Consider the following 21,054-nt stretch of genomic DNA (forward strand, 5'->3'; position numbering starts at 1 on the left):
TGGCTGCGGCGCCGGTTCCGAGCCCGCCCCGCGCGGCCGGCGGGGGGCGCCGCGGGCCAGAGCGCGCTGCGCCGCCACCACCGCCGCCACCGCCAGCGCCACCGCCACCGGGAGCGCAGCGCGCCTCGGGCTCCGCGCATCGCCAGCTCCCGGCCCGCCCGTCCGCCGGCCCAGCCGCCCCCGCCAGCCCCGGCGCGGAGCCCCGGCCTGGCCCCGGGTCGCCGCCACCACGCCGCGCGCCGTACTCCGCGTGAAGAATGGGGCGGCCAAGCTGCCCAAGCCGCCCGCCGCTGCCGCGGCGGCCGAGGCGCCCGGCGCCGGCGCCGGCATGGAGCGCTCGCAGAGCCGCCTCAGCCTGTCAGCCTCCTTCGAGGCTCTTGCCATCTACTTCCCATGCATGAACTCCTTCGACGATGAGGACGCGGGTAAGCTTCCAAATCCGAAGGCCCCCTCCCCGACCCGCTCCTCCTGCTCCCTTAGAGGTGGCTTCTCTCTCCTCCCCACCCCCAACCCCTCTAGAGGATGCGCCCTAGGGTCTCCTTTCCCAACACGGGACCCGCAGGTTCCAGGAGGCGATGTCTTCTAGCCTTCCGCCGCCCCCTAGGGACCCCGAGATCCTCTGCATTCATTCACCCCTTTCCCGCAGGTGGGTCCTTTGGGTCGCCTGGACCCAGCTCTCCCTACTCACCTGCGCCTACTGGATGCCTCCTGTGTGGTCCCTGGATCGGACTTACCACCCTTCCTGAACCTCTCGTGTGTACCCACTCTTCAAACCCCGGGGCTCCGACGCGCCCCTGGGGCTCCGACGCGCCCCCCGCCATTGGAGGTGGCGCGCAGACCTTAACTCTCCATCTTTGTCTTGGCTGCATCCGGAGGCTCCCTGCCCTAGACCCCCTGCCCTGCGGCCAAGGTCCTTAGTACCCTGCTTGTCTCTTCTCCGCTTCTTCTAGAGGCGGGGTCTCCGGACTCCCGGCTTTTTATCAGTCTGGAGCGGATCCGGGCGTGGAGTAGGGGGAGCTGGCCGGGTGACGGCCTATCTTCTCCTTTCCAGCCCGCTGGTCCTCCAGATAGGCGTAGGGCGGCGCCAACTCTACACCTGCACGCTCTCCGGAGTGTGCCCCTGACCCTGGGTGCTCTTGTCCCTGGAGAAGCCCTTCTGGTTGGGCTGAACCCAGGCACCATCCCGCAGCCCGAACCTCTGTCACCCTGGCCTGCATGAAACCTCAGCCAGCGCCCGAGAGTAGGGAAACCTGCTCTTTGGGGCCCTGGGACCAGGCAGAGGGCGCAGAAGGGCTCTAGATCAGGTTCTGCCCTGCGGAAGCGAATTCACCAACAGGTGGGGAAGCCAGAGGGTTCGGGTGAGAGTTCCCCAGAGCGCACCGGCCTGGGAGTCAGAATCAGGTTCCAGTCTTGCTTCTCTACTTATTAGCTGTGACCTTGAGCAAGTCATGCCACCCCTAGCCTTGATATCCTCATCTGCAAAATGGGATGGCAGTGCCTCAGACACAAGGGTGGATGGAGTTCAAAGTGTTTCATAAGCCGAAATCTGAGAGTATGTGAATTCCATCAGGGGACAGAGGGAAGAGGGGTATGTGTGGAGAAGAGCAAAATGGCTCCATGGACACCTTTGAGAACCTGATGGAAAAAAAGGACTATCTCTAAAACAAAGTACACGTATGTACATCAAAAATTTGTCCATAGTTTTTGGAAGTTCACAGGGCCTGCTTAAGACTCCCTGCAGCAGGGACTCTTGTTTGGTCAGCCTGTTATCCGGTAAGCCATGGGATCGAGCCCTGGGTGATGTGGGCGCCTATCTCCCTACTGGAGTAGGAGGCATGTGGGGAAAAGGGAAGAAGGTTCTCTAGAAGAATTTGTTGGCTAAGTGAATGAATGCGGGTGTGTGGCAGACCCTTGGCGGACCTGTCTTGCTCTTGACCTAGAGATGGCAGTAGGGTAAAGATGGTTACTGCAGAGACGTTTAACAGAATCACCATTTTGCAAAAACAAAACAAAACAAAACACCACAAAACCCACAAAAAAAAACCCCCACTGAGGTTCAAGGGCTTCACCGCCTCCTTGATGTAGCTGAGGGAGGTTGTATTACTCGGAACAAGGTCGGGTGAGGAGGACTGGAGGAGCTCTCTACCTCTGTGGCCTCCATGGGAGCAGCATCAGAGAGAAGAAATCAGGCTCTATGGGGGCTGAGGAGGGAGCCCCGCCAGCCTCGGTGAGTTGGCTCCCCTACCCCTGACTTGACTGATGGTCCGGGACCTCCCTGAAGTTCAACAGGCCCCTTGGGTCTCGAGTCGCAGGCTGGGCCAGCACTTTGGTGTGTAGGAGCATCTGTGACAGGAACAGTTAGCTCCGTGTCATGGGTCAGATACCTTGGTGATTATTGCTTGTTGCGGGTGACTTGCTCTGATTTCCCTTAAGTCAGAATAGGTCACTTCATGTAATTTTGGAGATTTTTTTAAAAGGTCCACATGATGTTTCTTCCAGGGATTTCTCCAAATTCTTAAGTTTTTCCCTTGGAAAAGGCCTAGAAATCATCATGTCCAAACCTGCCCCCTTTTCTTTTTGCTCCCAAATGTGTGTGTGAGAGAGAGAGGGAGAGAGAGAGAGAACGAATATACATGTGTGAGAGACTAAAACCCCAGTGCGCGTGTATGTAACCCAAGGTCACCAGTGAGGCAGGTGCAGAGCTGAGACTAAAATCAGGTTCTCTTTCCAGTAAAGCACGAGCCCTCGCTCAGAGAGAGGATTTTTCGAAAGCCAAATCTCTCTGTGTAGGAAATGTTTCCCAGGTGAGGCGACCCCAGGGAGCAGCTGACAACCAAGAGCTTGGTTTGGGCACCTCACGCTCACTGTCTGATCATCTTGAGGGATGCCTGAGTTTGGGGAGGGGGAGGGAGAAAGTCAAGTTTCATTTCCTGAAGACTAATGATTGTCTGGTGAAAATCGGAAGTAGGGAGCGTTGTCTTAGTGCTTAATTTCTCTTGTTCTCCTCCAAGTCATTAATTTTCTCCTAAAAAAAAAAAGCCTTCTGGATTTATTCTTTTAGAACAGCATCGCGCTGAACTAATTTCTAAAAGCAGCTTGAATAATCTCTCAGACGCTGGACCAAGACTGCTTCCGGAGGAAGGCTGTCAGAGCCGGCTTCCCTCCGTAGTCCGTAGTCCTCTTCCCCACTCCCTCCCCAGGTCCCCGCGGTGGCTCGGAAGTGTGTCCTGGAAGGGCCTCTGGCGCGTCTAGGTTCCTCCCTTATTGCTGTTTCCGACTCCTGTTGAAGATACCTTTTCCACCTGCCCGGTCGAGCCAGAGCCAGGGCTTACATGCCACCCTTTAGCTGGTTCCCTAAGAAACCGTGTGAGGAGGAGACTATTTCATTAGCCTTCTCTGGGCCAGAGCACTTGCCTGTCTTGGGCTTGGGAGGTCTGGACATTTTGTGGGCCAAAGAAGCTGCCCTTCCTCCCCCCCTTTTCTAGCCATCTTTGGGCTCAGGATGGTAGTCATTGCAGACTCCTAGCATTCCTCTCAAGGAATGTCTTCCCTTGCACACTCAGAACTCCTTTCTTACGCTGCTTTTGCTCCTTTCTCACAAAGATGCTGAGGTTTTAGAGAGGCCTGCACTTGGGACCATTTTTGTGTCTGTCTCCATTGCCCAGCCTTGCTGGCACTGAGTTTATAATTGGGGAGGGTTGGGGGGAGGAGTTAGACATGGGGCCTGGGCTTTCTCGTCTGTATGATAAAGAAAATCATAGCATTCACCACATAAGGTCAACATTTTAAAAATGATTACCTTGGACTAAGCATCTCCCTAGACACTTTAAATATATTATTTTAATGCTTTCCTCATAGCAGCCCTGTAAAATTCACATTTAACCTCCCCATTTTCAGATGAGAAAATCGAGGCACAGAGAGAATATTCATTCAAGGTCAGTCAACCAGGAAGTGAGAGAGTTAATAGTTGAACTTGAACAACCTGACTCAGGCACCTGTGCTTTTGATTATTATGCCATTTGGGGGATGCAAAGGGCTTGCTACAGTCAGTGCCTGGCACTGGGTAGGCTTGTGTACCTGTTAGCTATTATCTGTCATATTACCAAGTAAGACTTGTTTCTGAACAGGACTGTGAAAAAGAATCTGTGGGTTTGGGGAAGGGGAACATCTGATTCTCAGAAATGGTAGCTATTATAATTTTTAATGAGCTGATTTTATTGCGTTGTTACAGCTCCTAAGGCACACTCCTTCTTGGAACGGGTTTAAAGATGGGGGTTTGGGGGACTTGCATGCATAACAAGAAGGTGGGGAGCCCCCAGCTCCCCTTGCCCCTGTTCTTCCTGAACAGGTAATTTTCATCACATCGACAGTCCTAGCCCGGTCACTCTGCCTGGGGGCACAGCTGAGAGCAGGGAGTCTCCAGTTTGCAGCAAACACCAAAGGGGGTTGTTAGAGCAGAGTCTGGAATTGAGGATGATGCCCCTGAGTCCGACCAAGTGTTTTTGGCATCCAGAGCTCCCCCGCCCGGGAGGAGGGCGGAGAAGCTGGAGCAGCCAGCTCTGATTTGCCTATAGGATGCTTTGATCTAGTGCAGGGAGGAAGTTGCCATGGCAACACCGGCTGGCTACCGGTCCCTTTCCTAGTGGTTCGGGCCACATCTCTGGGCTGGAAAGCCCTTCGTGGCGCCTCCCTCTTCTGCTCAGGCCCAATCTGGTGGGTGGGGTGGCATGGTGGATGGGTCCCCGAAACAAGTACCAAAGCCCCCTCCTCTTCTTTTTGGACAGAGGGGAAATGGAAGGAGGCAGTCTGAGTTACTTCTCCTGGGTTGAGGGGCGGAGGTAGTACCCATATCTTGCCAGACAGATCCCTGCGGGGGGAGTCAGAGCTCCAATCCCCTCCCTCCCCCATTTATTCCATTTGGCAGAGTTTTCTTTCCCAGACCAAGTGCTAACTTTTGTCCTTGAAATTTGACCTGAGCTTTTTCTGGGAAACAAAATGTCCTGTTGTTCCACCCCTTCCCCCTGAGATGGTGGGAACAGAGAGCTTCAGCCCTAGGCGGGGGCTGGGTGGACAAGGGGAAATGGTGAGGAGGAGGCCTTAAAATATCCCGTGGGGTCAGGGCCACTTGAGGGCATGAGGTTGAGGTTTTGGAGCCTCCCTCCCCACCCTCATCCCTAGGGCAGGCCACTTCCTGTCTCCCCTCCCCGCTCCCAGTTTACCACCAAGTGCAGTCTTCTTTACGCTTTGGGAGTTGGGTAGAACTCTTCTAGATTTGGGTAACTGAGGCACGGTAAAGAATGGAACCAATTGTTCCCGTGGTTCAAGCTGTGGGATGGGGTGAGAATAAGGACCCAAACTACTGTATCTTAATCCAGTTACCCTGAAAGAAGTATCTCAGAAAAGTCAGGTGCACAGGGCTTCACCCCTTCCCCCACTACACAGGTCCCTGGTGAGAGGATGTGCTTGGATGCTGCGAGAGCCCTTTTCTTAAATTCTTTCTCCCTCAGGCATCTCCTCATCCCTGTCCCCAAGCTGCCAGACTCATGGCCTCAGCTTCCTTGCCTTTGCAGCTGCCAGAGACCCACTGGGTTCTGCCTGGTGGGAAGGGGGAAGGAGGGGTCCATCCACCTTGTCTTCCTTCGAGGAAGCCGCTGCCTCACGCCCCACCCACCCCCATCCCAGGGGCAGAGTCAGCTCTAGCTGGTGAGGGCAGCGGAGGCGTGGAGGAGAGCGAGAACAGAAGAGAGCCTTCTGGTCAGCTGACCTCTCCTGTCTCAGGGCCTTTCTTTTAGGGTTCCTCCTCTAACATCGTTTCATTACGGCTTAACAACTGTCATTCATGTGAGCGTGTCTTTTAAGAATTGTTAGAAAGCGGCAGTTTTGGAGAATGTGCTCAAAAGGGTGTAGACATCTCTCCGACTGTAACCTGTTCTCTGCCCCCGCCCCCCCTTCAAGCCCTTCAAGCGGTACAGTCCGTCCCACTGTCTTAATGTCAGAGCTCCAACTCCCAGCCTCTAGCCTCCTGGAATGGCCAGCCAGCTGCACTTGAGTTCCCTCCCTCCCCAGCGTGGTTTACCCCCTGGCTTTTGGAGTTGACTTCTCTTTAGCGCTGGGGCCTCAGTTTCCTTATTCTGAAAAAAAGAAAAAGAAATAAAGGTGAATTCTCCTTGTCTGAGCATCTCTGAGGGTTGTAAAAATAAAAGGACTGAAAGGCTGCTTGGCCATGCTCAGTGCTTTCCGCAATCTCGTTGAATCCTGCAGCAGCCAGAAGGCAGCCACCGGTGCAGATGTACCCACTTGGCAGATGAGGAAAAGCCATGCAGCCTGGAGCACTTGACCTCTCTCTCAGGTTGCATTGCAGCGATGCAAACCCAGATGTGCCCAACTGCGGAGGTTGCCCTGTATCTCGTGGCATGAAAGGAGATTCCAGGCTGGAAAGAGCAGTGAAGTCCTTGGGCTGTGCGTGTGCTATTGCAACAGCAAGTGGCAAAGGCTGTGGTATGGGGACCTGTTCACATTCACAGGCACCCCTTTAGGGTCCGCCACCCCATTGCAGTTTGCCCAGCCCCCTGGTGTGCCTTCCTGGCCATCGGTTCCTGGATGATCCCCATCGCAGGGCTGCCTGGCCTCCTTGAAGAATCCAGTTGTCTGCCCTGGCCCCGGGGGCCAGCCATCACCTGCCTCTCCAGGCCGATGTAGGCCAGAGCTGGATTATATTTAACGCTGTGCTATTTCCACTTGACAGCTCCAGAGTGCCATGTCCCCTCCTCTCCCCCCCTCTTCTGATTCACTCAGAAACGGAGAGGCTGATGTCAGCACCTTATTCTTAGCCCCCATAATTGTAACTGCGTTTAGCAGTGCGCACTTCATTAACAGTTTCTGCAAAGGGGGTGTGCGAGAACTCGGCGGCCAGGCGGCTGCCTCTCCTGGGTGGACCGACTGGGCAGGTTCCAGGCCCAGCTTTCCAAGACTGGCAGTCGTAGAAGGACACAGAGAGCGTCTAGTCCCTGCTCCTCATTCGGCAAGCCGGGGAAGCTGAGGCCCAGAGAGGCCGAGTGGCTTTGCCAGGGTCACATGTTAAGGATCCAGGACTCTGGCCTCTGAGTCTGGGGTTTTTCCTTTGGTATTTACTCATTCAGCTAATATTTAATTAGCTGCTCAGTCCTGGGTCCTGGGGATACATTGGGAAATGAGGCAGGCATGGTTCCCACTCTCATGGAGTTATGTTCTGGGGTGAAGGGAGACAGACGATAAACCGGTAAGCAATGACAAAAGAAATAATTTCAGATTGTGTTAAGTGGAATGAAGTGAGGTATTTAATGGGATAAGAGACGACATTAAGTAAGGTAGCCAGGGAAGGCTCACTGAGAAGGTGACATTTGAGTTGTGGCCTGAATGACGGAGAGACAGCAATGGAAATATGAGGGCCTAGTGTGATCCAGGCCGAGGGAACTAGCTGGTGCAAAGGCCCTGAGGTCAGTGTGAGCTTGGTTGTTCAGACCAACATGGTTAGACCGAGTACGTGAGGGGAGACGAGGCCAGAGAAGTAAACTGGGGGCAGACCACTCAGCCTTGTAGACAGTGATGATGATACCAGGTGGGGAAACTGAGGTCCAGAGTGGGAAGAGAAAAGCTCCCTCGCCCTTGAAGCCATAAACTCAGAGAGAGGCTGAGAACAAGCCTCCTGAGTCCCTTTTTTGCTCCTGAGACAGAGATGGCGGTTCCTTTGGATGCACCATGTGGCTTCCTTCCATGTTGCAGCCAGAAGGGTGCCGCGGAGGTCTGCTCACCTCCTCGAATCTCCCCCGACCCAGCTTTGTGGCCCCTCGGGCTGCCGTAGCTGTGCAGGACACTGGGGAGCTTCCGTGGTGGGACAGAAGGAGCATGGCTTTGGAGTCCAGCAGATCTGATTTTTCCTCTTGCCTCGGCCACTTCTAAGTCATGGGACCTTGAGCAAATGGCTTCAGCTGTCTGGGGCCCAATTTTCTCACCTGTAAAATGGGAGCATGAGAATAGTAAGCTCTTCAAAGGGTTACTGCGAGGAATAAACGACCTAATGCACAGCATGTACCTTCCCCAGAGCCGGGCATGTGGCGTTCAGGTTTCCTCAGCTGTGAGGACTAACGAGATTGGATTTAATGCTGGGCACATAGTAGGTGCTCAGTCAGTGGTAGCTGCTGCAGTTGTGGCTATCACTGTCCGTTTTAATGGGACAGAATCATCTAGGGGACTTGTTAAAACACAGATTGCTGGGCCCCACCCCAGAATTTCTCATTCAGTTTGGCGCGGGACCTGGAAATCTCATTTCTAAGTTTCCCGGTGATGCTGATCCTGATGCTGCTGGCCCAGGGACCCTATACCAAGAACCACGGGGTGAGAGGAAAAAGCTGGAGAGAAACGAAGTTGGGATGTCTCCCAGCTACCTGTGTCTTAGATGCTGGGACACTGAGCACCAAATTCAGCACCCAGGTATAGTCTTCAGGCGCACCTGTTTGTGTCACATGGTCTCAGATCGAACGAGCCTTGGCTGCTGCCCTGCTTGGCACCAAGTTTAAGGTGAAGGGCCACATAAATCCGTTTGGAAGTCTTCACTTGTAGAAATGATAAGTGAATAGGCCTGTATAACACATCAGGCCAGAATACCCTTTTGGTGGATGTAGGGCCCAGACGGCTCCGGGCATTCTGAGGGGGTCAGGTCTGGCACATTTACCAGAGGGAACAGGACACAGCCCCTTCCCTGCGCTGGGGAAAGGCAGGCTATGTGCGAAAACCAGGAGGTTCATTTGAGGACAAGCCTCTGCTGGGAAGAAGTAAATCAAAGGAATCAAGAAATTATCCATGTAAATGGGCAGAATGCTGGGAAATGCTACGAGGGGAGCTTACTGAGTCAGTTCATTTAGATGCTTCTCAGAAAGGGGTCGGTGGTAATTTTCTAGGAAAGGTTGAGATTTATCTCAGATTGGAGGCCGCGGGGACAAGCCTTATGGTGTGATAAGATTCCCATCCAGTCTTATAAAACTCAGAGTGTGAAGACAAAAGCGCTGATGAATAGTTTCCAGGTGGGACTTGCCCTGAACTGATGGGAAATAACTCTCTGAGAGCACGGACGTTGGAGGCCCACGCCCGGGTCCGAGCCTCTGCCCAGTCCTGGGTGTGTGCCTTGACTGTGGTGTGTAACTGTCTTGGGCCTTGTCCTTGTCCTTCACAAAATGGAGCAGCTCCTGCCTGGTGAGGATTAGAAGGCACCCGGGAAGTGGAAGTGCTGCCTTTCCTGCTGTTGTAGCCTTCCTGGGTGCAGGAGGGGCGGGGCAGCGGAGCGCGCTGCCTGGCGTTGGGTGCGGCTCTGGCCTGGCCGGCTGGCATTTCCTGTGTGCCCAGTGGGGCCCCAGAGGCTGCGTTAGGAGCCAGGAGGAGAGGTCTCTGCTGAACCTCAGCGTCGCCTCCAGCCACCTCCCTTTGTCTTTTGGGCCTCGTAATCCCGATCTGCAGAGTGAGGGTCTGGTGGCCTTGGCTGAGATACAACCAGGGGGTCCTAGAAGATGGAGGACATTTGTCCAGGTCCCCTAGACCCTCCTTTGGAGTCGTCCCCTCCTCTGCGATAGCCCCTGGCCAGTCGCTTTCATCCCCAGAGTGTCCCCTGCTACCAGAGTTTATAGCTGATCTTTGGCTGATTGGTCATGGAATGATTTTTAAAAGAACAAGTACTATTTGGATTAGGTAGGACATGCAGGCGGTACAACATTTTAAAAGCACAAAAGGATACTTAAGCGCTCGGGATGGCGCCGAGCCCTGTGCCAGACACTGAGGGTTCAAGAAGTCAGGCGATGAGGCAGCTGGGCATGGTGATGGTTACAATACACGCTCTGCAGCCGGAGGGCCTGGGTTTGAATGCCGGCTTTGCCACTTATTGGCTGTGTGACCTTGAGTAAGTTACTTAACTTCTCTGAGCCTCAGTTTCCTCAGTTGTAAAAGGGCCTAATAATAGCCCTCCCCGCCTCGAAGGTGCCATGAGGGGTAAATGAGTACGTATTTGTAAGGTGCGCTGGAGAGGGCCCACACACAGTAAAAGTGTATCAGCGGTGACAGCTGTTACTCTCTCAGTGCCGTCAAGGTGAGGTCTGTCTGAGGTCATTTACTCATTTACACTCGAAGCCCAAAGTGGGATCGCACAGGTTGTCCAGAGCCTCACTGCAGGTCTCTGGCAAAGCCAAGAATAGAACCCGTGTTTCCAGACTCCCTGCCAGGCCCTTTCTCTCTCACCTGACGTGTTCCAAGCACCACTCCAGACCCTGTTGGAACCTGAGGCTTCAAGTCTGCACCCTCCGTTACCAGCATTTGGTGTCCCCGGAAAATGCCACCTGGAGTCGCCCTGCGAGTGGGTGGGAGAACGTGTCACTAATTGGGGCCCGTAATGGAAATTAATTAGTTATTCAGCAAATGTCTTGAGAAACATCTTTCATCTGCCTGGGCCTAACACCAAGGTTGGACCAGGTGCCTCTGGGGCCCACCCAGGCCCAGACCAACTCTCACCCAAGCCATCTGGGCCCAGGAAGCTGCCGCTTCTGCCCAGGTTGTGTTGAGTGTGCTGAGTGCTGGGAAACGGGGGTGTCGCCCATGAGGGAGAAATAAACATGTATGGACAGGCCCGCCACGGTGTGTTGCACTCCACAGATGTTACGGTTTTTTGTTTTTGTTTTATAAATTGAGGGCCTTCCAACAACAAAAAGATTCTGACTCCCTTTGAGATCCCCTATTGTGGATCTTTATTGTGAACTGAATCCACAATATCTCTGACTGTGCCTTTTCAGTGTTCTTAGGCTCCTCCCATCAGCCTTCACGTTCAAAAGAATGCAATAGATGGGAGAACTCTCCCCGCCTGTTCCCACTGTCTCAGCCTGAGACATGGGTTCTCGAGCAGGGGATGTGCTGTGGGAGTGCTCGCAGGTGAGATGCGAAGGGGGGTGAGGGGGGCGCGGGGCTGCAGGCCAGCCTCAGCCTGCTCCGTGGGAAGTGCTGGGTGGGGGGGAGCGTCACAGAGTTGACTGGTCTTCTGCGTTCCTGCTCAGTCAGTCCTGGGCTGTCCCCTAGGTTGTTGGGGGCATCATAAATTTTGGGGCAGGGCAGCTCCCGTCAGCTCAGAGCAGTTCTCCAAAGAAGGGACAGCTGTGAGCCAGATCCCACAGCAGCTCACAGGAAATATGCACAGACACTCCTGCTTGGCAAAGAGGGTCTGGCCGGGCTGGCCCCGCCCACATGTGTCTGGGGCTGGGGGGGAGCAGGTGGGGCCCCCTCTGTGCTGAAATCCCTGTTTCAAGTCACTGTCTCTGCAGAGGTGCATGGGATCCCTGCATCTGGTGGGCTGGAAGAACCGAGTGTCTGGATAAACCCTTGGCTCGGCCAAGGTCACACAGCCAGTGAGGGCTAAGGAGGGCTTCAGACCGAGGTTTGCCTCCAGTGCTTGTGGTCTTTCAACATTCTGTACTGCATTTCATTTTTTTTCATGTATACATATATGTGTATTTTGTGCTTCCTAATGGGCTTTTTCCCGAGTACTTCTTTGAAGGGTATCTATCTTGATTTTCTACTTGGCACCTGGCAAACATAAAGCCCTTTGGGTCTGACAGAACACTTTTGCCCGTTTGATGTCACCTGATCCCCACAGAAAACTGGCTCCATTTACAGAGAAGTGGGCAGGGGCCCTGGCAGGCTACCTGAGGTGGAAGGTTTAGGGGTAGCTGATTTGCCATGGAATGAGCCCTGGATCGGTCATAAGAATGCCTGCATTTGAGACCCTGTTTCTGCCTGTTTGAGAGCAACTGAGCTGAGCCTTGCTGGGGGCTTCTGGGAGGCTTAGAACAAAACTCCACTGTGAAGGGCCAGACGGTGGATATTTTAGTCTTCAAGGGCCAGTAGATCTCGTTTGCAATTGCTCAGTCATGCCGTTGGAGTGCGAAAGCAGCTCCAGACAGTATGCACCTGCTAGGTGAGGCTGTGTTCTAATAAAACTTTATTTACAAAAATAGGCAGTGAGCTGGATTTAGCTCATGGGCCATCGTTTCCAGACCCTGCAGTATAACACGCACCCCCATTATCCCAGGAGCGAGGGAGCAGGAGTATTTTCACACCAGCTTCTATTGCTTTTCTGCTGCCACACTGTGAGTCACTCCAGGTCAGGGACTGTGTTCTTCTCGTCTGCATTTCACCAAGGGCACAGAGACTTGGCGCGAAAGGGTGCAGCGGAGTCCCAAACCTGTCTCTCCTTCCTATTCCTCCTCTCTCCCACTCTCCTGCCCCCTCCATTTTTCCCTGTCTTCCTCCAGTGCTGGCTGATGGCCAGTCCCTCTTCTAGATGCTGGTGACCCACGGCAAGCCCAGTTTTTGCCCTCATGACGTCTACAGTCTGGCGGTGGGGTTAAACATTTGCTAACCCAGAAGAACAACTAATAATTTGACCGCCACTGTGGTGAGCAGTCATGTAAGAAATCTACCGGGAGCCAGCGAGGTTGGAGCTGGGAGAACTGACGTGTTTGGGGTTGAGGGGTGCAGCAGGGGAAGGGAAGCTAAGCTGAGACCTAAGGGATGAGTAGAGTTGGCCAAGTGAAGGCAGGGGCGTGGGACCAGGTGCCACAATGCTCAGAGCATGTCCTGGGGAGTCCGTTATGGGGCGGGGGGCAAACCTTGGCTCCTCCCAGTCTGTGTGCCTCTCTCCCTTTCCCTCCTCTCTCTCTCTCTCTCTCACACACACACACACACAGATGGAAATATTAACTATAATTACTTCTGCATGGCATAATTTTGGGTAGATTTTAATTTCTGGTTTGCACCTTTGAAATATTTCCCCAATATTGCTACAATGAATGTGTCACGGTGAAAACTGAGGGCTTCAGGGTCTGGAGTCCACGCTCCCTCAGGGGCTTGTGTGACCTTAACCACGTTGTTCAGTCCCTCGGTGCTTCTGTTTCTCTCGCTGTAAAACGGGGATCGCGATGGTGAAGGTCCAGCGCGCGTCCCGTGCTGACACACCACCTCCACTAACTCATTCAAGCCTTGCAACTTCTCCGGGAGGCAGGTACCATCATTATCCCTGTTTATAGATGGGGAAAGGGCACAGAGAGGTTATGTATACAGGTCAGAGGCAGGTTTCGAACCCAGCTGTCGGACTCCAGAGTCTGAGCTTAACCACGGGGCCGCACTGCCCACCTCACAGGGTAGGGCTGAGAACAGTGCCTGGCGCCCGGGTAGTGCTCTGTTAACTTGGTTCTTATCATGAGCAGCCGTTCAGGGGCCCCGCGGTGGGCACACAGTGTTTTGAAAGCCCAGGGAAAGAAGCATGTGGTTGGGGAAATAGCAGGACTGGAATATACGAGGTCATTACAGTCAAGATTCTTGGACTTGAGCTTAAAGACAGTTGAGCTCCTGTTGGGGTTTCAGCAGTGAAGTGACAGGCTCCAGTCTGTGGTTTGCAAAGACCTCTTTGGCTGCAGGTGGGAAGCACGGAGCCAGGAGGCCAAGGATGGCTCACTGTGGTTATATACTGTCCCCAAGCGAGTCCGACTGCCCCCGTATTGAATCCACAGACGCGGTGAGGATGATGACCTGGTGTCTGGACTGGCTGCGTGGGCCAGAGCACAAGACACGAACAAGTCGGGAGTGTGTCACCGGGTTGGTCTGGTGACGCTGGGAGGCTGGGAAGCGCCCGTTTGAAGGCAGGAACAAATTACTCTCCTGGAGACGAGGCCGGGCCAATTCCTGCCGTGTTACATTATTAAATTTGTAATCTTCATTCTAATACTTTCCAGCAGTGAATAAGAACCAAATTTAAAATGCCAGCTTTACATTTTTGGAATGAAGCTCTTTGTCAAGAATGCCTGAAACCCATAATTTCTCTCCAGAGGTGAATGTCTATGTCTTAAAAAAAAATTAAAATAAAAAATAAAGGAACACCACTCTTTAGTTAAAGGTTGGGTTTGCGTGATTGTCTGCGACCCTAATCCTGGCCAGGAATTGGGAGTAGGATCTGAATGTCTGCAGCCCCAGAAGGGGCTCATGGTACTAGGCCTGCAGATGCCTGGGGCTGCCTGGGAAATTTAACCCCCCGAAGGCCTTGCTAGGGAAGAAAGGGGAGAGAAGCCTTGTGCCCACCTTGCCCCCAAGTGGTCGGCACCTCTGTTGATTGGTAAAAGGGTTTGGTAAAAATTGGACCACCGTCCCCAAAAGGATTGACCCACGTTGGGCTCTTGTAAGTTTCCTCGCCGCCTGGTTGTGGTAGACCTGGCTGCTAGTAGACCCGTGGACGGCATCGTTCCTGCCTTCAGACTGGGAAGAAAGGCCCCGATTTGGGGTCACTCTTGGGTTGCTCTCCAGCCTCCCTCACTGGGGCAAATCTGGGTATGCTCACTCTGTTCTCTCTTTTCAGGCCGCGTTCTGGGTACGTGGGACCCCGGAATTCCCGGACCGGAGGGCTCTGAGTCCACTTCCCGGGTCTGCTCAGACCACTTCCCTAGTTCCATCCAGGGTGGGCTTTGTCCATCACCGATGTCCTCATAGGTGGCCCCGAAGTGGCAGTTTGTGGAAGTGAGAACAGAACGGAGATGCACAGAGCGGGCCCCTTGATATGCGGGGCGTCGGGGTGGGTGTCGGGGTGGGGAGAGGACCCTGAAGGGAAGGGGCACCTGCCGCAGAGGGCCAGCTCCCTTCTCACTCCGTATTCGGCTGTGGAACTCTGAGGGTTCGAAATTTGAACCTGTCCTGGCTTTCAAGGTCATTATGAAGGCATATCTGTCAAAGCAGAAGGGGAGGACATATTTTATTTAATAGCCTGATTTATAACTTTTAAATATTTAGAATAAGTCTGAGGGCCTCCATTGCCCCGGCCCCGCATCATCCTTTGAACTGAGAGCGAGAGCGAGGCAGGGATGGCCCCCCCCCTTGGTCTCTTGTTCTGGTGCCTGTGCAGGCACACGGTTTGTATGGCACCTTTGTGCACATCAGAGGAAGACCCTTCTCCCCCTTACCTCCACTCTGGGTGATTAAAGTAAAAACGGTACCTCCTGTAGTGGGGTGAATTAGAAAAACGTTCCCCCTTCTCTAGTACCAGAGGGGTGTACCGCTTGACAAATGAATACAGGTGAATTTGAACCCTGTGACTACCCTCAACTGGGCGCCTGCATGCGGGTAGCACCCAGCACAGTAGTTCACAGGGCCCCTTCAGCCTCAACTAGAGAGAAGCCACAGGCGGGACTAGGCAGCACAGTGCTGACTGGTGCTCTGGGACCTCGAGATAATCATTGTCATCCTACATGTTTTGTTTGTTTACTTTGTTTTTGAGATTTCACATGTAAGTGAAATCATATGGTATTTGTCTTTGTCTGACTTATTTCGCTTAGCATGATACCCTCTACGTCCGTTCATGTAGTCACAAATGGCAAGATTTCATTCTTTCCTATGACTAATATTCCATTGTATATATGTACCACATCTCTATCCATTTGTCCACCACATCTTTAAATAATTATCCTTACATGATACTGCACTTTAAATAATTATCCTTACCATCATAGCTAATGTTTACTTTGTGTTTTATACAGGCCAGGTACACTGAGCACTTTGCCTGTAATATCCCATTGAAACATCAGGATAGGAGGGGAGTATAGTCATCATACTCATTGTACAGACAAGAGGTCTGAGGCGCAGGGAGGACAGCCTTTTCTTTGGCCCAGGGCCGTTCGATAGTGAGGTCAAACACAGGCCTGCTCATTTTGCACCCATTAGCCTGACCTCTGCTCTGTGCCATTCCTCATCATTTTTAAAAGTGTTCTCTAGGCAGTTAACTTGTTTGCTGACCTCTGTCCTACTACGCTGGGTACCGAAGGTGTGACGCAGGAGAGGACGGGGCCTCCCTCAGCCGAGGAGGAAAGAGAAGCAGAGCAGATAAGTGGGTGACCCCATTGAGCAGGGGGTGAGGCATGTGGCCTTGAAGAGGAGACGCTGGTTGTCAGTCTGGCCCCGGGGAAGGTGCTTCTGTCTCCCAATTGTCCCGAGAGGTCAGGGAGGAGCTTCCTGTGGTTTCTTTATGCCTCAGGGGGGCAAAGTAGGTGGCTTAGGAAATGGGCACAGGAAGGACGTGGGGCCAGGAAGGAGGTGTGGGTGAGTTAGGGAAGGCCCTCGTGCCATGGCCAGAACCTGGCCCTTCTGGAAGACCAGGGCTGAGTCCTATGTTCAGGCCCCTGCACCTCTACCACCCCCATCCTTTTCAAAGTCAGAAAAGCAAGACTAAGAGGGGAAGGAATGGGTGTTGGGTGCATTCCAGCCAGGTGGACGTGGAGCTCGGACCGCAGAGCCCTCCAGGCCCGCGGTCTATACCTGGAGTGGGAGAGCCACGGTCGTTTTAATTTTCTAGAACAATATTGTTCTTTCACAAGTTGCACATATTCATATCATTGTGCTCACTGGCATTTCCTGCGTGTTCCAGATGCCATGCTAAGATTTCATGCACGTGACCTTGTATAGTTCTCAGAGCGAACCTCCAAGGAAGGTCCTCTTGCTGTTCCCATTTTATAGATGAGGAAGTGAAGGAACTCTGCCAAGGTCAAACAGCAGAGACGGGCAGAGCCAGCTTCCTTGCATCTGATGCCCTCAGTCTGTGCTGTGTGGACCCGTCGTGGAAATTTTGGGAAGATGCAGAGAAAGCACACAAAAAGAAAATAAAAATGACTCCAGTTCTGTAATCCAAAAGCAGAATGTTTAACCACTGGGGCCGTTCTATTTCAGGTGTGCTTGCGCGTGCATGCAGGAGGGCACGTTTAAACCAAGGCAGGGCCATGCTGTGATACGGTTTTGTAAACTGAAGCCACTATTTAAAAATCACCTTAAAAAGACCTTCACAGGCTGGTCTCCACAGGGACACAGACTTCTAGGATCAGGGCTGGCGCTGCGAACGGTTTATCTGTGGACCACAGACTTGCCAGGGCAGGTCCAGGCAACGCGCCCCAAGAGCCACACTCTGCTTTCCTCCCTGCTTTCTGTTCCCGTTCTTGTAAAATAGGTAAATAAATAAATAAATTTAAAAACTGACAGACCTACCCAGGATTTCATTCCATGCCTGGCCCTGCATTTAAATGCCAGAAGCAGAAGGCTTGTGAGCTATAAATAGCCCCGGCTGCTTCTGAACGGTGGCAGGGAGAATTTGTAGGTGCTGTTTCCTCCCAACCTGGTGACCTGGATTACTTCCTGCGCGGCTGCTTTCCCCGCTGCCAGCTCTGCCCATCCTTCATGGAGCAGAGCAAGTGCCTCTCCAAGTGTCTGGGAGCCCTTGCACGGGGCCTGGGTGCTGGGCGCATGGACTTGAGCGAGCCACCGGCTCTATCACGACCTGGGGTGGTGGGGGTAGACGTAGACACAGGCATCCACAAACGAAAAATCTTGTCATCGTGCAGGTCCGGAGAGACGTCCCTATGTCTGGGAGTCAGGGAAGGCTTTCTGGAGGAGGGGACACTGAAGCTGAAAAAGGGAAGAAGGGGACAAGGAGCCCAAGGAGGAAGTGGCCTGGGAGAAGGAGTCTTTGGGGCCAGGAGTGTTATGTTTGGCACCGAGCAGGCTTTCGTTATTACTAATTGATCACATGCTTTCTTGCTGGCATGTCCTGGGTTCCTCTGGTGGTTCCCACAGCTTCTAGAAGCCAATGGTGTTGGCCAAGGAGGGCGCCCACCCAGCATTTCACTCATCCAGTGACTCTCAACCGGCCCTGCACATGGCTTCCCAGCCGGAGCCAGAATGCTGAGCTCCAACCCAGACAACGCAATTAAAAATCTTCGATGGACGTGGAAGTCGCTGCCCCGCACTGAGCTCCCCAGGTGGTCCTGATGTTCGACCATGCACATTTGGGATGCACAGTGCCCACCCAGCCTCCTGTCCAGGGACCGTGCCCTAGTCCCCAGTCCCGCCTCTCTCGGAGGACAGCAAAGGGAGCCCACAACCTTCCGGGGTAGTCCCTTCCATTGACAGACGGCTCGACTGCAGAAAGCTGCTTTTCCCTTGTTCCCAGAGTCACCTTCACCATTAATTCCAACACAGCAATGATAGTGAAAATCAAATTTGTACAGTCCTTTGTTGTCTACAAACTACTTATTTAATTTGAGGGCAAAACTGCATAGGTTTTAAAATCAGACAGGCCAGCATTTGAACCACTCCCCCTTCCTTGTCCTACCCTATTAGCTGTGACCTAAAACCAAGATTTAGACTCCCTGTGTCTCAGTGTCCTCATCTCCTAAACGGGGATAACGATAGTGCGCACCTCTCGGGTCACTGGAAGGATTGAATAATGTGTATGATAGGGACTCAGTACAGTAGTAAGATGCTTCATAATAATTTATCATTATTATTATTACTCCTATTACACAAAACATTTGCATGGTAAATTCAACCTTCTAGAGGTTTTCACCGAGTACTGAATGAATACCCAGCCCTACTGTAGGTGATGAGGCACATCGTGAGAAAGTTCTTACTAAGTGGCTGTCATCATTATCAGTTTTATTAGTAGTATTTGCGCCGCACTGAGCTGCTGGAGTAGGTAGTAAAATCACCCACCTTACACCAATAGGAAGATGAAGCTCAGAGTGTTAGGGGACTTCTAAAGCCTCACTGAGCTGATAAGAGATGGGAAGTGATTTAATCCATTTTCCATCCATCTCCTGATAGCTTTTTGCAGTCACACACGTGTGAAGCAAGAAAGGGCAGAGGGAGGGTGGGAGGGACCATCAGGCACGGGGCTCAGGGTCTCCCCCAGCCATAGCCTCCATGCTTTCCTCTGTGCCAGGCAGTTTGGGGGCAGCTCTGTGGCCCTTTCTTCTCTCCCCCCACAATACTCCAACAGAGAAACCCAGCTCTGATGTTGCTGAACACCTTACAGGATAAAGGAATCCTTGGGAAACACCCTGTGACCGGCTGCTCAGCCGCTGTCCCCAGCTGCGCTTGCAGCCTGAGTGTGGTCCGGGTCTTCAGACCTGCCCTGGCAGCTGTAGGGGCAGCTGACATCTCACCTGCTGCCTGCGGCCCCGCCCCACCCTGCATCACTGCCCAGCGCCCACAGCGTGGCTTCGCGGAGTCCGGGCCCCACCGGGTTCGCTGGGTCCCTGGCCAGCCCCTGCGGGCCTAGGACGCCCCCTGCTCTTGGTCTCCGCCCTGTTCTGGGGAAATGAGTGGGAGTTTCGGTCCCTGAGTCCTCTCTCCCAGAGGACTGCCATTTGGCCTCCACTGGCTGAAAGACCTTGTCCCCAAGTAAAGAAGCCATACACATCAACTAGGGAATGAGACACGTAGCTGGAAAAGGGTCCTTGTCATCAGACGTACAGGTGTGTTCACTGCTGGTGAGGTAGGTCCCGAGTCAGGGGCCCTTGTGTCTTTTTTCCTGCACAGGGTGCTGACTTAGGCTTTCCTCCTATGAGCCTTGCTCTGAGCTTGCTTGCTCTCTTGCACCACCTCAGCTGCCCTATTCCTTTCTCCCCTTCTATCAACTTCAATAATCACGCAAAGCTGATTTCTAGTAGCCTCTGACAGTGGAAAAACCCTGAGTTGGGGGTTGCGCGATAAGTTCTAGAGCAGTTCTGCTCCATAGAAATGTCTGTTGGCCACAGGTGATTTATTTAACACTTGAAATGTGGCCAGTGCTATTGAGAAACTAAATTCTTAATCTTTAAAATTTTAATTTAAGTGGTCTCTTATGACTAGTGGGTACTATTATGCAATATATTGGGCAACACAGTCCTGGACCCAGCTCTCTATGTGCTGAGCTATGAGACCTTGAGCAAGTTTCTGACCCTCTCTGGGGAGATAGAAGGGTACAGCCAGGGACTCCAGGGGGAAGCTGTCTGGAATAGAGGCTGAAGTCTGGGGTTAGCTAAATCTGGCGTAAAGTCTGGGATTAGCTAAATCTGGTGTAGAGTCCAGCTCTGCCAAACACCAGCTGTGTGATCTTGGGCAAATCACATAACCTCTCTGCTTCAGTTTCCTCGTTTGTAAAGGGGGCATAAAAACAATCACCTCACCAGGTTAAAGTGAGGTTTAAAGATACAGTGAATCTACAGGTGCCTCACTGGCAGGAGGCTCTTGACAAATTGTAGCAGTTTTAGCTAGTGTTTAGGAGAGCCCATGTTTCCCTCCTGCCTCTTTAGAAACCTTTTTGCTACAAATGTTTACAAAGCACTTACTTTCAGGGCCTGAGTTCCTAACCTTGAGCCTCTTGAAATTATGTGCAAGTTGTGTCATGTGTGTGTCTTATTTTTTATTCTGGAGAAAACCAGAATTTTTTTAAATGGAGAAAAACAGCTTTCAGAAGATATTTCAAAGGAACCCAAATGGTTGAAGAACTCTGGGAGGGAAAGAAACCGGTACTCACGACGCATGCGCAACGGGGCCAGCGCGATCAGGAAGGCAGCGAGCGGCCTGGCCCCAGACCGCCAGCATCCCTGTCCCAGCGCTGCCACCCCACGCTGTGTACCCCTGGTTGAACTTCGGCCTCCTCATCTGTAAAGTGGGAATTGGAGAGGACCTATTTTGTGGATTGTTATGGGGATTAAATGAACAAATCCATGTGCATTGTAGCATAGCACCTGGCACGTGGTCAGCGCCCAGAGTGCCAGCTGCTTGTATCATCGTCATCACCATCTTCCTCCTCCTCACCGTTGTTTCCATCCACTGTACGCCAGGCTTGATGCAAGCTGTGTCCGCCTTCCCAAGTCCGTACTTCCTCGCCTGCCACACCATCTCCCAGTTCACCTCTTACCACCCGGTTGCTCGTCCTGCCCCAGCCACTCTGGCTTCACCGTCTGTCTGTCTGTAGAACAGACAGGCGTACATCTGCCGCAGGGCCTGTCTGTGAGCGAGGTCTGTGTTGGGAGCACTCCCTCCCCCGCCCAGATACCCACCTGTCTCTTTTCTTTACCTCCTATGGGTTTTTACCCACCTACCTCACCTCTGCTTTAAAGTGAAACACCCATCCCTCCACTCACCTTCTAGCACTCTCTTCATCTCTGCATATTTGTGTGGTTTAAAGTTCGC

General features: G+C 52.9%; 1 protein-coding gene across 1 annotated transcript in view; it reads left to right on the forward strand.

The window, feature by feature from the left end:
• Nucleotides 1-299: 299 nt before the first annotated feature.
• The window catches only part of RIMS4 (regulating synaptic membrane exocytosis 4), a 48,087-nt gene continuing 27,332 nt past the window's right edge, over nucleotides 300-21,054 (forward strand). Inside the window, exon 1 of the mRNA XM_054573701.1 lies at nucleotides 300-425. Coding sequence (XP_054429676.1) covers nucleotides 329-425 — 97 coding nt within the window. The 5' untranslated portion in view covers nucleotides 300-328. The remainder of the gene's footprint in view (nucleotides 426-21,054) is intronic.

Source organism: Pteronotus mesoamericanus, unplaced genomic scaffold (genome assembly GCF_021234165.1).
Source record: "Pteronotus mesoamericanus isolate MK-2021 breed Mesoamerican mustached bat unplaced genomic scaffold, CSHL_Meso_final contig_25, whole genome shotgun sequence".
Taxonomy (NCBI): Eukaryota; Metazoa; Chordata; class Mammalia; order Chiroptera; family Mormoopidae; genus Pteronotus; species Pteronotus mesoamericanus.